Raw genomic sequence first — 22,329 nt, 5'->3', positions numbered from 1 at the left:
GAAATACTTCAATACATGTTATCACACTTGTGGATTAGCCGATCGACTGGCAGATATTTTGGTCACTGCAATTATAATTTTTAAGACATTTAGTGCTACAAATGTTTGGAAGAAATTGCAATTTATATTTTGTTTATCTGTTATATAAAGAGTGTATACTTGATATAAGTGACATCTATATTCAGAATTTGAATATATCGACCTCTTGAAATATGTATTTTGCAAAGAAATATATCAATTTCTTGTGGCACAGTAAAGCTTTGAATTCAAGAAATCCAAAATAATCTGGACTGAATAGCTAATTTCTAAAAATTTAACATAAGTACATATCTCCCATTGGAAAAATCTCTAAAAAAATTGCATGTTATTTGAATCAAGAAATATAATTTGTTTCCGTATATCTCGCAGAATGTTATTTAAATTTTCAAACCGCCACTTGATCTTATTAGGTTCAATATTCTTAATGCAATTACCATTTCAGACAAACAAAATTTTTTTTGAAATAGTCCTAAATGAAGATATTGAATTTCATAATTAAAGCGGATTTTTCCCCCCAATAGTTTTATTTATAGACCAAAACGGCATAAACCTTAATTGTCATTTAAAACATTTTTCCAATCAAACAATACTCCAATCTCTTATGGTTTTTAGAAATTAATTCCTGATTATGATTAGAGTGAGAAACTGGTAGAACAAATGTAGCCTTAATACATCTAAATGGCACTGAAAAAACACATGCACAATTTCTTCAACTTGGCAAGTAATCCAACAATTTATTGAAAATTATCAAAAAATGTTTGTACGTCTAAAAAAACAATGTCAAGAGATCTCTATAGCGCAACAATCTCAAGGGGTGAGTCTCTTGGGATCTCTGGGGAACATGGACGTCTTCCTGATGTTGTTGAGACCCAAATACAACATAGTGACCCGTTCCAAACCTGGAAAGATGAGTTTTAGCATTAATATTCAAAAAATAATTAGATTACTGTAAAAGTTGGGCTGTAATAAAACTACGTTAATTTTTTTTGCCACAGATTCTAAATGTACATCTTAGGTAAAATATAATGGATAACAGCATTCTTATTGCTTTAAGTTGTTAGTTAGCCATCCCAAAGAAACTCCTATATTTGCTCTTGCATATCAAGCCAGAACGTTGCAAGATCGGTTTTTCACATTTAAAGAAAAGCTATACATTTGAGAAGAAATGTTTAAATAGAAGCATTATTTATATTAAAAATCTATGAAAGGGTCTGTTGAATGCTGAGATGAGAGGAATGAAATTTTTGCAATTCTAGGAAAATGTATTATAAAAAAGGGTATAACCTAATAAAATTTTTTGATCTGGGCATTACCTTTTGAAAAATGCCTATAAGACTTTTTTATATGTCTGAGTTTAGAGAAGGAATAAAATTCATATAAAGTTTTGTTCTACAATTTTAAATTTACCATTAAATTAAAAAAATTTTAACAATTTGTCTCATTTATGCATAAGAAGCATTTCTCAATTTTCCTCCCCATAAAATTGAATATTTCACAAAAATAATGCATATATATATAAGATTAACAACTATAATTATTATGAATAACATGTGCTGAAATGTTTCAAAAATGAAATCTATATTATTAACACAAAATTGTATTTTGAATGTGGAAAACTACTTTCTCTAAAAATGATTGAATGAAACTTCTGTTAATTTTTTTAAATGATTAAATCAAATTCTGCAAGTGGTTCTAATCTGATCCCACAAATCAAAGATTCACAATAAAATATTATGTCAATCAAAATGAATTTAAATTATTTTGGTGCACCTGAGGAAGAAATCTATCTTATATGGCAGTAGATTACCTTCCTGGAGAGCAATCAAGAACAACAGGCCCATTTTTGTGTTTACTTTGTGGGAAAAATTCCCGTGCCAAATTAAGCAATTAATCACTAAAGCACAATCAAATTACCAGATTTTGAAAAATTATGGTTAAAACTAGTCTTCCTCTCTTGATTCATGTCTAACTTTACGAATCTAATGATGATTAATCAAATTTTTTGCCTATAATTTGAATTTTGTTAAAAATTTTCACTTTTATATAAAATTTTTCATAAGTGAGGAAAACTTAATGATCAAGCATAGAGAGAGAGGGTGTAAATTGTACTTACCAATACCACCACCAGCATGAGGGGGTGCACCATATCTGAATGCATCGATGTAACTTTTGATTTTCTCTAAATCTGAAATCAAAAATGACAATTTATGAATATTAATTTAATATTCATAAAAAGCAAATTGAATATAAATTTTAACATGTATAGAAATGTCTGATATCAGGCATAATTTTATTTCTTACTTTTTAAAATAAACTGAATGTTATTTTTCATATTTTAAGAATCACATTAGTTTTTTAACTATGTAAAGAAATTTAGTTGCATATCTAGAAATATCTAAACAATTTATTCTAAATTGGCCTCAAAAATCAATGCAAAATGTGTACTTCACATAAATTCGGTACAAGAATGGCAGCAGAAATTATATTACATCACAGAGAAGTGTTTTTCAGCCTAGCGGTCTGAAAGTTGCATTAAAAATTCTATGAATTAATAAAGTATGATTGATCAGATTTCTGGATGCCTCATTAATTTCAATTAGTTATTAAAATATTTCTAGTACTGAGCTTCTGCATCAGTAATAATGTGCACAAATATGGATTTGTGGGCAGCCTGGAGTCATAATGCCTAAATATGTCACTGACAATAAGACCATTATACAGATAATAACAAGAAAAGAATGTATAACTTAGAATAGGAAATTCTTTGAACAAACATTCTAAATATTTCAAAAGTTTGTCATTCATATTGCACCTTACTGGTCACTGTATTTGAAATGTATGATTTGTAATGGTGTTATCTATGCAACTGTATTATTGTGCTTTTGTATTGTTTACTTCACTTAGAGTATCCTTTATTTTTCCTTAATTCTTTGAAAAAGAACCCTTCCTCTTTATTTCCAACCTCATGTTCTATTCTACTGTATAAATGACTTGTACCTACATACCTGACATTTTCTTAAATGTTGTAAATAACCTTTTGAGACATCCTGTTTTGCTAACAAGAAAAGACAAAAATAGAAGACTCTTCATAATCTAAAGATCTTACAGATTCAATATCCTTCAGTATCAGGTTTAGAATATTATTGAAATGCAAAGAGCTATTTATGGTCATTTTGTAAAACTTTTTAAAATATTGGAATATTTTAACACTTTTTTATTACAGAAATTATAGTTATTTTCTGATACACAACTGGATTATTATGGAACATAAATAATTTTTTTACCAACCTATTCCTAGCTCCGTAGCCCTTTTGGTAAGAAACTCGGAATCGTGAATACGTTGACTTCCCGATATTATTTCTTCTCCTCTCATAAACATATCATAAGAATTGGATAATTTCTGGAAATAAATAAAAATAAAAATAATAAATTTAAAATTCTCATTTATAGGCAACATATATATTTCGATATTAGGAAGGATACTTACAGGGTTTTCTGGATCTGGCATTGTGTAGAATGGACGTACTTTAAGCGGAAATTTGTCTAAGATATAGAAATCTGTATCATACTAAAAAGAAAGGAAAAAATTTACATAAAATTCATTATATTCATAATGTTTTAAATAAATAATTTTCACTTAAAATTTATAAAACTATTATGCATTAAATTATAAAATAAACTGTATCATGATTTTTGTATTTTATATTATTATTATTCATATGAATTTTATATATAACTTTAAATCTAACTCTTATGATGGAAAAATGGATGGATATTAGCTATTCAATCAAGATTATTTTGGATTCCCTGAATTCGAAGCTTTACTGTGCTACAAGAAATTGATATATTTCTTTGCAAAATAAATATTTCAAGAGGTCGATATGGATGGATTAAATTATCTCTTATGATGGATATTATTTGTTAACATAACATGAAATAAAAGATAAAACAAAATGTCTGTTAAAAATATAACGAAACTTTTCAAACAAGCAGAAAGCCAAACGATCCCTTCCCCCAATTTGATACAAGTATCTAAGACCAAAAGAGCAGAAAATAAGCAGAAACAGCCATTGAAGTCTGTGCTGTTTCTAAATTTATTATTTAGTCTAAACTGTTAACTTCATATTTTAGAAATAAGTTTTACATCATTTATATAAACGGGTATTTAGAGTAGTATGAATAATTCCAGAAAAATAATGACACCAACAGAAATGATTGATTTTGTTATAAGAGTTTTTTAAATGTCATAGTATGATATCATTGCTCATCAAAACATAATGTGAAATCATATAAAATCCATTTTTCTAAAGCACATATACTTTAAAGAGTGTACATTTGCATGGTACATGATTAAGCACCTGCCACCTCCATTTAAGTAGCTTTTTTTCTTGACTAAATTTAGTTTGAATAAATAAATGCTATGAAATTAATAAAAGAATAATACCAAAGCTGATATCCCAATTTCAATACTTGCACTAATCTTTGAATATGGCAGATTTAACATCCTGAAGAGTGCATGTATAGTATATCTTTAATGAAATAAAAACTTAAAATTGGCTTAAAATTTTAAAGCTTAGATCATACCAACAATATTTTCATGGTATAAACATTTCAAAAGCAGAGCAAAATAAAGCCTACAAAGCCTTAAGAATTTAAAAGAAGAAAATTACCATAAAAAATAATCATATCTTTACAAGTGTGCACTGGCATCATTTGAACAGGTTTTCATAATTTTAAAAACTTAAAATTCAATATAGGAACACAAAAAAAAAAAAAAAAAAAAAAAAAAAAAAAAATTGTACTTAATCAATGAAATGTGATAAAAATATTTGTCAGATCATTTCAAAATCTGAAAATTCCATACACACACGAATGATATTCTCTTACCTTAGCTTTGACAATTTTCCCTAAAAGTTTTTCATCTGGTGTACTTAAATCGTCTTCATCGCCGATTTCAACACCTGCTTCTCTAAGTAATGCTAAACCTTGTGCATAATCTAAGCGTAAACTGAAATTTTCAAATTTATTTATTATTCTATGATAGTTGTCAGCTAAAAAGGAAAAATAACAACAAAACATATAATTCTTTCCATAATTTATAAAATTAAATTTGTTAAAAATCTTACTTTTAATTCAGCTGAAGTAAATATACTAAAATTATTTGAAAAAATATGACTAAGCTATTCAAAATTAAATACTTCAATCTCCTAAGAAATATCAAACAGTGATTTAATAAATTTTTCTTGCAACAATATATCTGTTGCATTTTTAATGTTCTAAAAATGTAGATATTTTATCAAACTATTTAGCTGTATGCATTCTACAGAAAACGTTTAAAATTTTATAGAAACATGAGTCTACAAATGCAATTGTAATTGGTACAAATTTTTAAAAGATAAAATAGCTAGCATATAAGTTGAACAGATAAGGTAAACATTTTAATCTGTAATAGCTACTGCATTTAAATGCATCTTATAACAGGGTATTCTTGATTAATAGGTTGATAACCAAAATGGGGTACTACAGAAGATAATTGGGTCATAAAAAAACTTACAAAAGTTTTTAACTTAGAAGCATTTGTAATTAAAAAAAAAAATCCTGAAAAGTGCCTTGTCTTCAAATATTTAATTTCTTGTTTATTTTCCAATTCTGAGATTGACACAAAATGTTAATGAAAATGGATCATGAGAAGCAATATTTTAAGTCCCATTTGTTATTGAGATAATGTTATTTAAAAAAATGGGAGGTTCAACAATTAAGTTACAAAATCTGTTTACTTTTACATATAATATTAAGAATTACTTAGTGAAACATTTATCAGATAAAATAAAGAATAAATCGAAAAAAGATATAATTCAAATTGTACTTTAGCAGATTGCCTATGATTAGCAAGCAAATTCATGTAATCAAACAAACAAATAAAAATAAATGATACTCCCATATAAATAAAAGCATTACTTTCTAGAAAGAAAGTTAGGTCAGAAACATTGCAAAATATTTTGAATAATAATTATTAAAAATTCACATTTTTATGTATGTGTACATTGCAATTCTGAATACTTAATCTAATTTTTTTTTTTTTTTAATGATGTAAGCTGAAAATGGAAAATGATTTAAACCTATGATATCATCAACTGAACTGATTAAAATTGGTTTCACTTAGTATCACTCTAAATCTAATAGTATGGGACTTGCATAATTAACTAGTAAAAAAAAAAAAAAAAAAATTCTCTTTACAAAACTTTAAATATATCTAAAATTCTTATCCAAACAAAGAATAAAACTTATATGAAAAATGCTTCATGCAAAACTTTTGGAATATTTTAAGAATGATTATAAAGAACATACCTTGGCTCAAGAAACTTAAATGGTTCAGCAGGATATTGCTTATAAATGGCACTGATTTCATCTGCATACCTGGAAGAGGGGAAAGTACATATTTCAATAATGAAAAATGAAAAAAAAAAAAAAAAAAAAAAAAAAAATTCAGAGAAAATTATTGAAAAAAAAAAAAAAACAGCACTAAGTATTAACAGAATATGTAAAGGATAAGCTAATTTCCAAAATTGAAGATTTTTATAGATATTATCAATGTTGAAATTTCCCCATATATTAATAAAATAAGAATAAAGAATCAAATAATAAAAACAAATCTTAAATTATATTGCAAAAAAAAAGTAAGATCTTTTGTGTAAGTTGTGATATTAGCAATAATATGTAATAAATAAATTGAGCAATGTTTTCCAAAATATATATCTCATATCATCTTTTATTTATATTTTAAAAGTTGCAACATCAAATGTAGCAGGTGGAAGCTAACAAGTAATTTGTTTTGAATTGGTGCTTCTAAATCTGGAGCATCTTATATACATATAAAAAACAATAAAACATGATGCACTTTGTACTTATATATAAATAGATGTGGCTGTGCTCCTAATCTTGTTGCAACTTGTGCAATTTTCCGATTCTACCGTTCTTCAGTATACACATTTTTTTTTTCCCTCTCAAATCAGTAATATTAAATATTGGTTAATTTGTAATCCAATACCAACCCATAAACATTAAAATAGGAAAGAAATATGCTTTCATTAAGCAGTAGCTGTTTCCAGTTTAATACTATAATTTCAGAAAATGTGTGCAGAGGATGTGTAGTTCATTCATCTTTCTGATTACTTTATTTGTTAAATAAACTTTTATATCATTTAAAATGTTTTATTATATTTTTAACTAATCTATATAAAAGTTGATTACTTTTCAAAAAAAAACTTGGTGGGATTATATACAAGCACCATGGAAAAATTTGAATTCAATCAGATTGCGAGGAATTGAAAAAGGCTTTAAACCGCAGCAATAGAAGAATCCTGGATCAATCTAGAAAGATATACATTATTCTGCTTTTTGGCAATTAATTATTAATAATGAAAAGGATTTTGTGTACTTCAATTTTTTAAAAGTAACTCTCTAAAGAGTATTTCTTTCTCCACCCAGCCAAATACTGATAAACATTCTAATTTAATAGGGGAGCATGAGACAAAGCTGCTCACTTTGTTGATGATGATGAGGATGTCGTGTCCGTGTTACCACGGAAAAGGGGTGCAGTAGCTTCTGAGGGTAAGGACCTCTGAGCATCCGAGGGCAGAAGTCTGACTTCTAGCTCAAATGAAGATGAGACGCACACATTCACTTCCACAACCCCTTTTTACAGGGGGAGGGGGGCTCATTCACACACCTTGCAGAAAGAACACAGGGTAAAGAACAACTATGCCCAAACCAGGACTTGAACCCGGGATGCCCAGATCATGGGGAAGATGTGCTAATCCTAAGCCAGGACGTCGGTTCTCTCTTTGTTCAAATTTATTTATAACAAAATGCATTGATTAAAAATGGAAGAAAATTAAATCCATCAAGCCCGAATGTGTAAAGTATTGTATGAATAATGATGGCAAATAGGAACTAAAATCTTATTACATATATTTTTTTTAAAAAAATGGAGTTATGCTTTATATATTTGGAATAGAGAATGAATACTTTCTTATATGAATAATATGAAAGCAAACAAGAATGATATGCAAACATTATGAGCAATTTAAAAGGAAAGTAAGGAATGTAATAATAACTCATTGTTTTCTGCCCTTTTTAAATAATTTGCTTTAAAGATTTAGTCAACGTCCTCTACATCCTGCCACTTTCTTCTCTGTATCTTCATTATCCTTAAGTTAAATTCAGAAAAACTAGCTATGGTTTTTAGAGCCAAAAACATTCAAACTCCGTTAATTCATATCCTTTCACAAGAGATGAAATCTGGCCAAAGTTAATTATTCAAATATGATCGTGAATTATTTTGTATAAATGAAGAAAAATAAAAACATTATAATTAAATAACCATAATCATTGCATTTTCATTAAAATATTATAACAAAATTATCCTTTTGAAGCACTTAGTTTTTATTAAATTTTTACCCTAAATAGTTTCATTTTTTATGCAAATTTATTTATTTATTCTTTTTATTGTTTAACTCAACTGATTCTTAAATAATAATAAGCTTAAAGCTAAAGTTTCTGCAAAAAAAAAAAAAAAAAAAAAAAAAAAAAACCAACTAAACTACTGTTTATTTACTTTATATATTCTTATCAATTTAGTATGACTTTCAACTTAAAATGTATAATGTACCTGTCTCTGAGACCTTTAAACATTTGAACAAACATGTCACCAATGACATCAACAACTTCATGGTAGTGATAGCTAAAGGCCATTTCTAAATCTAAACCAATAAATTCACAAAGATGCCGATGTGTGTTGGAGTTTTCAGCTCGAAACACTGAAAATAAAAGAAATATAATCAATAATTAAATTTTTTCTCAGATGTTATATATATATCATCTTATTATTTGTCATATTTGCATGAAATGGTTTCCCTGAAAAAGGATCGCAGAGATGGTAAGCTGGATATTACAGTTTTATTCTTTTCTTCATGATTAAGGAGTGATTTTAATTTTTAAGATGAGTTTTGAAAAGTGTTTTGTTAAAACCATGATTGGCACTTGGTATAGTTTAAATAGGAAGATAAAAAGCAGGAAAAAGAAACTAAGACTCTTATGAAATAATATAATTTTAGTAGGAAATTTACTGATTTCACTCTTAGTTTTAGCATGTTCAAAGTTTGCATTTAAAAGTAAGAACTAATGCAACTCAGAAGCAAAATGAAGGCTGAGTTTGAATGAATAGAAAATAATTATTTTTAGAATGTGGATACAGTGAAATTATTACATGCATAGGAGATATAGATAATTTGCATAGGTTTAAATAATATATATAATTAAAAAATGTTTATATTATATATCAATATTTTAATGAGATTTAATAATGCATGGAAAAATAAATAATAATGATATAAAAAAGTGACCATGTTCATATCATAATAACATTAGATTGCATTAAACTGAGAAAAAGATAAAATTTACTAAATAATTATTTTGAGTTAAGTATAGGATAAAATAATAATTGCTTCGAACCTGGTTGCAGTAATTTTATGTTTCATCAGTAAACAACAAAGCACAAGACGGTAACAGATGAAATGATAAACACCTTTCCACAGTCATAAAAAATGCAGCTGTTTCAATAGTGACTCTTATTTTCAGTTATATTAATAAAAGAAAAGAAACGATACCTGATCCAATGGTATACACTCTGTCAAAGTCAGCAGCAATAGCCATCTGCTTGTAAAATTGAGGAGATTGAGCTAAGTAGGCAAGCCCTTCACAATATTTGACTTCAAAAACATTAGCTCCTCCTTCACTGGCAGCTATCAAGAATAATTTAGGTTAACTTAAATTTAATATTTAAAATTCTAAATTACATGGCATGAGAACCAACAAGAAAGACATTCTAAAGTTTTTATTTATTTATTTTATTGAGGAAGTTATTGCAGTTCTCAGCAGTGGCATATTTAGACACTTGGAGGCCACAAAAAGATAATTATAAAGCACTTCTTTCAAAAACTGCTTAATTTAGTTTCATACTTCAACAAACTTTTTAACAAAATCAACAAATTAATGCTTTAATTTAATTCCTTATTTTAATAACTCTGTGAATATACATATGTGTGTGTGAAAAAAAAATGATTAAAGTAATAACTAATAATTATGTCATTAATAATAAAATCAATAACTAAAAATGATTAAAGTAATAATTGATATTTATGCTTGAAAAATTAAACATAATCACTATTTATAACGATTTTTGCACTTACAAATAAATGCACTTATTTTGATAGATTATATGAAGATAAACTTCAAACAAACATAATATAATAAATTAAATCCAACATATTATAATCAAGTAATGAAATTAATAGAAGTATTGTTATTTAATCTATTTAATCAAAAATTAATAACTTAATTCATTAATCTATTTAAAGAAAATTTTAATAATTCAATATGAACATGCATTTGCCATTCTATTATTTATAAATCAAATTTGTAAAAAGTATAAATTCTATGCTTATTAGGCAACTAAAATAACAGCATATTTTAATTGATTACCCCCCCCCCAAACTCTTAACAAGTAGCTGTCTTATTAGAAATCTGACACTAACTTCCAGTAAACAATTATTTAAAATATATTTGTTTGTGCATAGGCAGTAAATTTTTTCATGCACAACTCTTCTGTGTTCAATAAACTTTCACTTCATTTATGTTTTGTTTTTGAGTTAAGTTTCCCTTCTAGAAACCAGAAGGAATTACAATTCTTTCTGCTATGCTATTCATGGTTATGATGAAAATTTGAATTTTCACTTCAGACATTAAAAAAAAAAAAAAAAAGGATTATGATAAAATTTTGAAAATGCTTTTAATAAATATAAGGAAATATTAAAATTACTGATTGAAGTGATAAAAAAATGAAAATAATATCAACATTTTTGGATTTTTGATATATATGAATATGAAGTGAATTTTATATTTATACATAAATATATGCAGCACAGACATATAAAAAGATTTAAGTCACTAAAATCAATTGATCAAAATAATTAAATTATTTTTAAGGACTCAAAGGAATTTTATATTGTAATCTATCAGAATAAATTAAATGAATATACAATAAAATGTGTTCAATACATAATCAAAAATAAATGTACTTTTACAAAATTTAAAATTAAATTAGAATAAAACAAAAGATAGTAATTTAATTGCTTTTTATAGGCTGCTGAATGATATTCAGCAATTAATGATCCTATTATTTTAAATTTAATATTTTCCTGTCTTAAAAACCAATTTTATAAGTTCCAGAGTAACTATTTAGTATTTTTTTTTTTAAAGCTACATATCTAAGATTAAAACTCAAATGAAATTTTTCAATTTTTCCCCAAATTTTAGAAAAATAATTTTACATTTATTGACTGGAAAAATTAAAGATTTTGTACCAAAATGAAAATAAACAATATAAAACAACGTAAGTCCTAAAATATTAAGCTCTATGTGTGATAAATATGTTATAAAAAAAATCTCCAACATTTTATTTATTCAAAAACAGTTAAATACATGACATTAAAATACTGATCGAAAAGTGAAATCAGAATTCATAGAAATATTAATAATGAGTAACTTTCTTTTATGCTTAGCAGTATTGATCATCAATCAAATTTTGGCAAAAATATTTCTTTTCAATTTGCATGGCAGCTACCATAATGTGCTTAAGTTTGCCAGTTTTTCTCAAATTTCACTATATAACATTATTAGATTTATTTGTATACTTAATTGCTGTCAGATTTAACAATAATGTATCCAATTCTGTTATGAAAATACATACCTGAAATTATTTTCGGTGTGTGTATTTCCTTGAAGCCCTTTGATGATAAATATTCTCTAAACAAAGTACAGACACCTCCTTGCAAAGAATAAATAGCTTGGTTGGCAGCTGTCCTTAAGTCAATGACTCTGTTATCCAAACGGGTATCTTGATTTACATGAATATTTAAACCTTCAGGATCCTAGAAAAGGTTACAAATTGCATATGTCAGATAAGTATTTTTTAGCTAATCTTTTTAAAAAATCACAACATTAAAAAAAAAAAAATGTGCATTACAATAGTTGATCAATAAATGATGAAATGAAACTGAAAAAGATTTTATGTATCACAAATAACCCAAAATTGTTTATATGTTAATCAGGTGAACCCGCAGAGGTTGGAAAACAAAATGAAGAATAAAATTAAATTTGACATTTTCTAATATATCTAGAAATGATTTCTAGAATGAAAATCTGATAACTATATACATAATCTTTTCATAAAAAATTACCTTTTTTTTTAATGCTTTTCTGAGTTTATTGAACAATAAAAATTATAGAATGTCAAGAATTATGCCTACAATAAGAATCGGAAACTATTATTGTTATTACACATAAATATAAATATAATACAAAATTTGCTATTCCACATAAATATTAACGTAATAAAAAATAATTTAATTTGTTATTTATTTTTTGAATCACTTAAATGATGAAATGGAAATTCCTTAAGAATCCATTATGAAATGATAATTCAAATATGAAAACTGTCCTTAAATTAATTATGTATGTTCAGCAGAAAATAACATTTAAAATGTGAGCAGGATGTGTTTTAAAAATTATTCCTAATTTTATATGCATAAAAATAAATTCTTAAAGTAACTTATTATTATAAGCATGGAGAAAATTTAAAGAAAGACATAACTTATAAAGAATATAGTATAATTAAAAATGTATACATATATTATATTCAAAAGAAAGCTTAAAACGTAATCGAGATGTTTCATATCTTATGCTACAATTCTGAAAATTCTGTTTTCTTACAGAAAAAGAAATTTTCAGCATTAATTTATTTTTGTAAATGCCAACAATATGAAGAAAAAAAAAGCAAAATATAAACCTAGGAATGCAACCAACTTGATATCTTATGTAGAATGGAGCTTAGAGATCATAGCATCTGAAAATCACTAAGATAATCAATTATTTTGAATTATTACAGATATAATCAGAAATTACTATGTGCAACATCAGAAAATTGCCAAGTAAACCTAGGAGCCATAAAAATAAACAAGTACCAAATTTTTCTTGTATAATTTATTATAAAATTTATTCAAGATATATTTGTTTAATAAAATATCAGTTTTATAGCATTTACTACACATATTTTGAAATTTAACAACATTAAAAAATAACTAAATTAATTGGGGTGATTGATTAAATGGGGGTTGAAAACATATTAATGAAATTATAAAACTTAAAGAGAAGCAGTCCCTCCCCCATCTTTAATAAAACCCAAAGCATTCATATAAGAAAAAAAAAACAAATAAAATAATAACAATACAAGTTATTTATGAACAAAGTAATCAGGCACTTTTAAAATGTATGATCAATTTATCAAGAATGAAGGAATTTAAATGATAAAACCAGAATATAATCAATTTAGTTCAACATGGAAAATTGAATTTTTGCAGAATATATTATTCCTCAGAAATATATACCATAAGCTCCAATTCATTTTTTAATAAGGACTGCTGTTTATGTCTGATAGGTTAACAGATTTGTTTTCAATCTGAACTGATCACAATGAAAACTGATATGGCATAACATATTTAGTTTTAATAATTTAAGTTAAAATAATTATGACAAAGAAATACGATCAACATTTTATATTCAAGAAACCCTTATTAACTAATTTTAAAAATTTTCAACAATTAAAAATTGACCCAAATTTTAACCTATGATTTAAATATCACTGCATTATTGTATTTCAATGAACTGATAATCAAGAAACTTCAAAAAATTTGAAATGATTTAAATGTAGCTTTATGACAGATTCCAAATTCAGTCTTTTCTTAATGAATATGGAGCAGAGAATGAAAAGATACAAATACTTGAAAGAAGTATCTGTAACAGTTATTTCAGTAAAATATGCAAAAATTTCCAATTAAATCAGAATAAATTATTTATTATAAAAAGTGACATAAATCAGTTGTTTAAACTACTCAAAATATAAAGAAATACTTAACTTACATTCTCATTTTCTGGTCTGGAAGCATCTTCAATTTGTAAAGGTAATCTAGCTTCAGCAGAACTAACAACAAATACCTAAGTACACAATATAGGGAAGGGAGAAAAAAAATTCTCAATTTAATATAGATAGCTTCACAATTTTACTATTCAAGTTTACTGACAGACTTCAACCTTAAGTTAAATAACTCACAATCATGACATTTTAAATTTTAAAAAACTGATTTACAACAGAATAATAAAAAAATGTTATAGTACAAATGTGATAAAAGGAATTATTAAAGTCTATTTCAATAATCATAAATAATTTGTGTAAGAAAGAAAAACTTACTTTACTTACTTATTATGTTCAATAAGTCTGAACATGTTTACAAATTTTTCTACCTCAATTAGCAGTAGAAGGGGGGGGGGTGAAGGTTTGCATTCCAAATTTAAGAATCAATATAAACAGCCAACTCAAAAAACTATTCAAGTCATTCATAAACTTTTAAAGGGGAAAGAGGATGGAAGATCTAGAATTGTAATCCATTTTCAAAAAAACTAAATATAATTGATCAAAATTAAATTTTCACTGAAGAAAGAAAGAGACTAGAGGAGAGGCAGAATCTACAAATACTAATTACTTATGCTCTAGTAACTACTTACATATAAACTACTCTAGATTCTTTCTCTTTTTCCAAATGATGAGGGGGGAAATCAAAAGGGGTCAAATAAGAGAGTAATAACAATTCATGGACTCAAACCTATATGTTAATTTCTGTTTTGTTTTCCTTTTAATTACATCAATTTACAATGTTAATATGGTAGTAGGCCTAAAAAATATTCAAGAAGATGGATAGTTGCATTCAATTTTGTTTCAAAGAAACGATCTTTGATATAATTTTAATAAGTGACCTGTTTCATACTATTTTTATGGCACAGTAAATAAAGTGCAATTCTAGGTTCTATAATGGGAAAAAAAATACAGTCTTCACTTCTCTTTAAAACTATAAGAGTTTATTGAAAAATAGAATAAGATAAAATAAAAGCACTAAAATAAAAAGTTAGCAATTTTTTTAGTCACACATGCATGGCACAATTAAAATATATCTGGTTAAGCATATAAAACTAAAAATTTAGCTCAATTAAAGGATAATAAAGTCTGTTTACCAACAGTTTTCTAATAGACAACATATTAACTAATGCATATTATATAATACTTATTCCTAATTTTTATACAATTCCTAATTTAAAATTTTACATTGAATGTAAGATTTTTACCTTTGTAACATGCATTTCAACATTCTTTTGAGAACAACTTTCAATTTTCTGAGGTGAAGCCCTTACGAAACCTTCAACATCAATTATAGATTCTTTGGTTATACTAAACAGAATTGAAATGTTAAAAAAATTAGCATAATCAGATAATGAGTTCTTACAATGAGGTAAAGTAAGTTTTCAGAAAAAAAGAAAAGAAACACCATTAAAAAAACCCCACAAAAATGAAAATTATAAATGACCGAATATTATTTATTAAAAAAATACATGTAAAGATTTCAGATTAGAAAATCCTTAAAGAAACTCAATTGACAAAGCATTTAAGAATAATTTGCAGAACAGTTAAAGAATTTACTGCTCTCATTCCTGTGAGCAGTTTCTTATCTTTAATACCTGTTAATATGAACGCTTATGTTTCTAAAATAATATTTGAAAGTTAAAAAAGATTAAAAGACATATGCATCAACAGGTTTAATTAAACATACTATATATATATATATATATATAATCACATTTCTAAAGAATCATCTTAAAATAGAGATTACTCTTTTAAATAAGAAACTTTTGAAAAAACAACTTTGTTCTTTTTTGAGAGGTAAATAATTTTATAAAATAATGTAGTGGAACAAAAATAAAATTTTAAAAACTTATACTTCTTTTTTCACAAATGAAATCAGAATCATCTGTTTGAATTATGAATGTTCACAATTCAAACAAATATGCTGGATTGTGAATGCACATGCATTATTTATTAATATATAATAATTTATTCCAATGTTTGTTATATATTCCAGATTCAATTTCTTTATATCTTATAAAAAAACTGTGCACATTTCAGGGGAAAAAAATAATAAGTAGGTATTAAAACAAAACTTTGCTTACCTAGCAACAAATTTAATCATCTGTTTACTCGTTGTTTCAGATACTGATAGAAGGCACTGGATAGTGAATTGTCTCTGACGCACAACAAAGAAACACTGTTTTCCTATATGTAAAAAAATAATCAGTCTTTGTTTCTCTATTTAAAAATAAAAAGCATCATTTAAAAATTTCTTTTTTAAAAGAATGCATACATCTGAATATCAGAGAGCAATTAAATCAATAATTCAACAGGGTAAATGGCTATAATACTGAGAGTAATATTAAAGCATATCAATTTTTTTTTCTCAAATTTTACCTTTTGCCCGACTTGTATGCAATCGTCCTCTAATCCAAATCTTTTCTTCTCCAAGATCTTTTTCAAGCGAGCTCACTGGGATTAGTTTCCTAGGAACTTTTTCATGTGACTGAATCATAACCATTTTTCCATAGCAGTCTTTAGAATAATCATCTTCTTCCTCTTGCTTTGAGTCCTACATTTAATAGAGATATTTTTAAATATCAAATATGCTAATAGCAAATTTATCAAAAAATGTAGATTAAAAGCTTAAGATTCTTTTTCAAGTAAAATATTTTCACAATATGAACGATTTAAGTAAGAAAATCTAAAAAAGTAAAAAAGTTTATGCATTATTTTATGAAGTACTTATTTTTGAAATTTTATGGTTTCAATCTTAAAACTCAGCTTCATTGATTTATATGCAACATGGTAAAAATTAATAGGGTTTATTATAATGGAAATTTACAACTATGAGCTTTTTTAATTTTGTTTCTTAAATCTTTCAGCTATTAGAAAGTAAATAAATAAGTTTACAGATTCTGTAATACGCAAGATAAGCCTTTGGGGACAATTTTTGGCCCCATGAAGATACAATTTATCATATATTTTTCATTATTATAATACGAAATCAATTAATGAGATTGGAGTAAGAGAGATGAAGAATTAGTAATAACCCCAGTGCAATTTTCTCTCACTATGCCAATAAATAGATTTATTATTATAAAAAATTAAGAAAAATTCATTTTCTTATTAGTTAAATAGTAGTATATGCCAAGAATAAATACAGTGCAAAGTACTATTTTCTAATTATTTTGTCAGCCAACAAAAGTTATACAAATATGTCAATATAAAAATCTTATGGCATGGTCATTTGACAAAAAATTACTCAATTATAAATTACCCAAAAAATACCCAGAAATGTTTTTTACAATAATAGCAAGAAAAAATTATATATTGTTATATATACTTTTCATTAAAAAAATATTTTAATGGAGCAACATACAGCTTCAGCTTGTTTAGCTTTCTTTTTATTAGCCTTTTCTTCATCTTTTGCCAATTTTTTCAATGCTTTCTTAGACAAAGGTGCAGCAGCACTAGAAAGAAAAATAATTGTTCAAAAATCTAAATAAAAAGGCACTTTTGTATTACCACATGTCATTAGCAAACTTTTGGCTTATCTACATATCATTGGTCAACATAGTTAATAGATTAACATGACATCTTTGATGATTAATGGCTTAAATTAACTTAATATACATATACGAATAAAAATATTAAAATATAACAATAATATGTTATACAAAAAATAATTACTTAATTTATAATTAAAATGTTGAAATAACTTTGCATTTCAAGAGTGTAATGGTTTGTATGTAAAGACATAGGATCAGTATGGAAAAGAAACTCTTAGATTCTTATAAATTTTAACACAATGCTGGTTTATTTCCCCAACCAAAAAGATGAACATTAAAACCATTTTCATTTATAGAGTCAAATAGAAATATATCTCACTTATTACGTTTCCTCGAGAAAATAGATACCTAAAAACAAATTGTATTTTATTTATATTATTAATATGCTTTTTTTTTATCATAATGTTATTCATAATTTTAAAATTTATATGTACATATCTGAATAAAAACATAATTTAAAATTAATATCACAGGAATTTTAAACTGATCAGATTTATACTTTAATATTACACAAATTTTTACATTAAATTCAATTCAATTTTATAACTTTATTTTTAAACAATAATTTCATAAATAAATCATTGAATGTGAATGCTTTTTTTTAAACAAAACTAGTGTATATCAACATAAATGAATGTAATGTCTAATATCTAATAATCGAAATATAATTTCTTAATAAAAGTAACTAATATGCATTAGTTGTTTGGTTAAAATTGTTTTAACACAAAAAAATTTCCTCAGTGCATCAAAACTCTAGACAGAAAGTTTTGTTAATAAATTTCATCACAATATTCAAAAAGGATATTTTTATTTATATCATACTATAAAGAATAAGAGGTAAAAAAGCATAGGTAAATCACAAATTTTAAACAGATAACAAAGCAATAATTGCTAAATGACAATTTCTTTGGTACAAAAATAGGGAAAGTATATATAACTGCATCACTTGAAATATTTTTAAAATTTTGCAAATGTAATATGAAAGAAATATTGAATAAAATGAAATAAATTTAAACAGTTCAATCACACTAAAACTTTATACATTCTTAAAATTTCTTTCAAGTTTAAACATATTTTTCTAATAAAATATATGTAAGATTTTTAGAAAACTTAAAATAATTTTTAAAAAGTTATGATAACTTCGCATGGCATTTAATTATTCATATTCAGCATTTTAATACTTTTTTTAAGCTATTATAGCAAGCATGACAAACAGATAGCTGAAATTGTATAAAATATTACATCATTTTAAAATCAAAGGTAAATCGCATGCTTTTTTTAAAAATAAGATATAATTATAGAAAAAATAGATAATTGTAAAATGAAATAAATTAGTACTTCATTTATTCATTACGCATGAAATCACCATGAAATTATTTAATTTTTGTAAAAACAGATGCAATTGAAGGAATCATTGCATCAGATTTTTTTTTTTTTTCTTTTTAAATTCATAACTAGAATTATTAAATTATAGGCACACAAAACAAAAAATTCCGTTCAATTCTTCTATTTATAATACAATAAGTAGTAAAGAATTACATTTTAAAATACTTTGTAAAAATAGTGCAATTTATAATATAATTACAGGTATATATTTTTTTAATTCAGAACTCACTTAGTATCATCACCGGCAGTTTCTCCAGGCATTTTGAATACAGTTTGTTCAAAAATTAAGTATTAAATATTTGTAACAAGTAGGTGATGGATCTATGAAGATCTATAAATAAAATGTGACCAGATGCTGAAAAAGTTGTAAACAACAGGAAGACGTGTTTGTGCCGGAGAAGGTACGGTTGCGGTTTTCTTGAGGTCGATAACATCAGTTTTTCGCATCAATCCATAAAAGTACTGAAAGAATTGTTCAATCATGTGACTAAAAATTTGATTAAATTACGTTATGTTAATGTAGTTTTTTATTTCAAATTCTTTCTTTACTATTCTACTCTTATTATTTTTCTTGAAAATAAATAAAATAATGATATTTTGCTAAAAGTATTTTATTTCTCATAAATATTAAATCTTTCGCTGAATTTTTTTTTTTTTTTGACAAAGTAGTGACAAGATTAGTAAAAGCATCTTAATGCAAATACATAATCATATTACGCTACATAGATATTTTTTATCTAATAAAAATTTCTTGTAAAATTTGTTGTTAAAGCAATTTCTGTGAGTTTTGGCACAGTTCTAGTATGACAAAAGTTAAAATTCTACCCTAAAATAACTTTATAGATAAAATTACTAATTAGTTGAAATGTTTAGCAATCGATCGTGATTCTGCCCAATCACAAAAACACAGAATGATTTCCTTTTTTCATAAGAGTAACTATATGAAACTGGAAGCATTTACCTGAACATCTATAATAAATTTTTTTCGCATTTCAAAAATTAATTCATCTGCAGTGAAAAGATTTTCAAAACGAAATTTATTTTCCAAGAAAGGTAATTCAAAAACGAAACGCGATAATATAGACTAAATGCAATCTCTTTTTAATTTTTTAAAAGCCAATGGTAACAGTAATTAAATATCTTTATTATATTGACATCATATCATTTTAGAGGTAAAGATAAATCATATGTCAACATCGTCAATATTTGTTTCAGAATATGCAATATTTTTGAACTTCAATCATTCAAGTCTTGATGGACATATGTCATATGAGAACCATGAGTTTAAAGATTCAGATTATGAATGAAGTAAATAGTTATTGAAAAAAAAAAAGACATTATGCGCTTATATCATACAAGAGACAACATTACAAATGTTCTGACAAGAGGACAAAAAATCTCTAAGGGAAGGGAGTAGCTAAGAAAAATTACTCCAATTTAATTTTGCAATTATTCAGAATATTTAAGTGAATTTTTAATTAAAAGAGAGTAAGCATTTAAAATTTATTTTATTTATAATAAATTGTTATTCATAATAATTGACAATTTGTATAAATACAGGCTTTCGAATTGCCAGACGAAACGACAATAAAAAAAAATTGCAACTAAGAACATAATATCAAATGAAGTGTACTTTACTGATATTGGAAACAACTTTTCTCTTTATTTAGATTTCAGGACAAATAAAATTATAGCTGAAACAAGAGAAAATATAATTATTACTCATTATAAACTTTATTACTAAATGATATTTATGGTAATTTAAAGAAGCATATGCAATGGAAATTATATGAAATGAATGAAATCAAATATGTGATATTAGCATTTAGTACTGATAAAACTACAACTAATTACCACAATGCTGGAATATTATAGTCTTTGAATCCGTAAAATTGATGAGGAACTGGGCAAATTTGCTTGTGAGACAAAATAATGCTCACGGTTGAAAGAAAAGAATTTTAATGAAACTAATATTGACAAAAAGCGAATTCGAAAAAAATTTCCTTAAAATATCGTTTACGTTTTTCTTTCCAGAAATCGTTGAACTGTTTAAATTAAATCTCGTGCACGACTTTCTCATCTAATAAATTAAGTAATTTAATGAAGCATATGCAATAGAAACTATATGAAAGAAGAGAATCAAATGGAAGCTACATGAAATGAAATGTATATAATGAGATTGTTCATCAAGTCATAAAAATTGACTTGTAGTAATTTTTGGTAATATAAATAATATTAAAATAACTTCTCAATAAAACTAGATTACCTTGCTAGATTATTTTTAATTAATAATTAATAAAATTTTGATTAATAATTTATTTTTTAATTCATAATTTTACAAAAAATATTTCTGTAAGAATATTTCTTGTGATAAATTTCTGTATGTAAATGTTTTTTTAAGGCCACAGTCCATATTTCCCGATTCTTTAAACAAAAATACCTGCAAGTTCTTTTAAAAGTAAAATTTTTTGTGAATGAATGTTACATCCTGAGTATTATATGTACAAAAATATTATGAATAAATGGAATTAATGTTTCCAGGTATAGCTTACAAAGTTATCTGTCGGTCACTGAATTTGTTTTTTAAGTTTAAGGCGCCATCTATTTATGAACTACATAAGAAAAATTGTTCATAGGCTAATTTTCAAAAATATTATATATATCATTTAAATGTGTAATATTTAATAATACAAATGTAATATATAATTTTTTAAATGCAATATATAACTATTAGAAATTAAAATAGATAAGTAATGTTTTACATTAACATAAAAATATTAAACATTTATCAATTATAGTTTCTGTAACAAGTTGATTTATTGATAGTTCTTAAATATCCCTATCACTGTAGCTTCCGCTTGTTTGGCGAACAGTTTCTACTGTTCTATTACATGCATTAAAATATAATTCTTTCACAATCCTTTCATGGGTCACACTGGTTGATATCAAGATATTTTGACTGATATGGAATATATTACGAATGTATGCCGTCTATTATATGCGACTTCCACCACATAAAACCCAGGATTTTTCCATCTTTAGTTTCAAGATTAAAGATATTTCGAAGTATCTTACGCGATTTCAACCAGAATGATCCCATCTTAAATCTTGATTCGGATCTGAATGATTTGTCTTATTTCAAATCTTCCCAACTTTAAAAAGAAAAATTCGTCATATGAAAGAAGTGATTATTTTCTTAAATTCATAATAACCACCTCTTTATTTAGTCACGAAGGGAATGTACAAAGAGGAAGTATGGTA

The 22,329-nt window shown here is 25.4% G+C and overlaps 1 protein-coding gene across 1 annotated transcript; it reads right to left on the bottom strand.

The window, feature by feature from the left end:
• Window positions 1-743: 743 nt before the first annotated feature.
• Window positions 744-19,487, bottom strand: LOC129976402 (aspartate--tRNA ligase, cytoplasmic-like). Its single transcript, XM_056089944.1, has 15 exons — window positions 19,298-19,487; window positions 17,493-17,583; window positions 16,508-16,682; window positions 16,213-16,315; window positions 15,334-15,436; window positions 14,077-14,151; window positions 11,849-12,029; window positions 9,708-9,842; window positions 8,711-8,858; window positions 6,388-6,456; window positions 4,927-5,047; window positions 3,527-3,607; window positions 3,328-3,439; window positions 2,153-2,224; window positions 744-938 (listed from the first exon to the last, which is right to left on the bottom strand). The coding sequence occupies exons 1-15, from the start codon at window positions 19,327-19,329 to the stop codon at window positions 847-849; spliced, it is 1,590 nt and encodes a 529-aa protein (XP_055945919.1). The 5' UTR covers window positions 19,330-19,487; the 3' UTR covers window positions 744-846.
• Between the last annotated feature and the right edge of the window lie 2,842 nt (window positions 19,488-22,329).

This window comes from Argiope bruennichi, chromosome 7 (genome assembly GCF_947563725.1).
Source record: "Argiope bruennichi chromosome 7, qqArgBrue1.1, whole genome shotgun sequence".
NCBI classification, from domain to species: domain Eukaryota; kingdom Metazoa; phylum Arthropoda; class Arachnida; order Araneae; family Araneidae; genus Argiope; species Argiope bruennichi.
The sequence above is the reverse complement of the archived record's forward strand: the minus strand, read 5'-3'. Positions and strand labels throughout refer to the sequence as shown.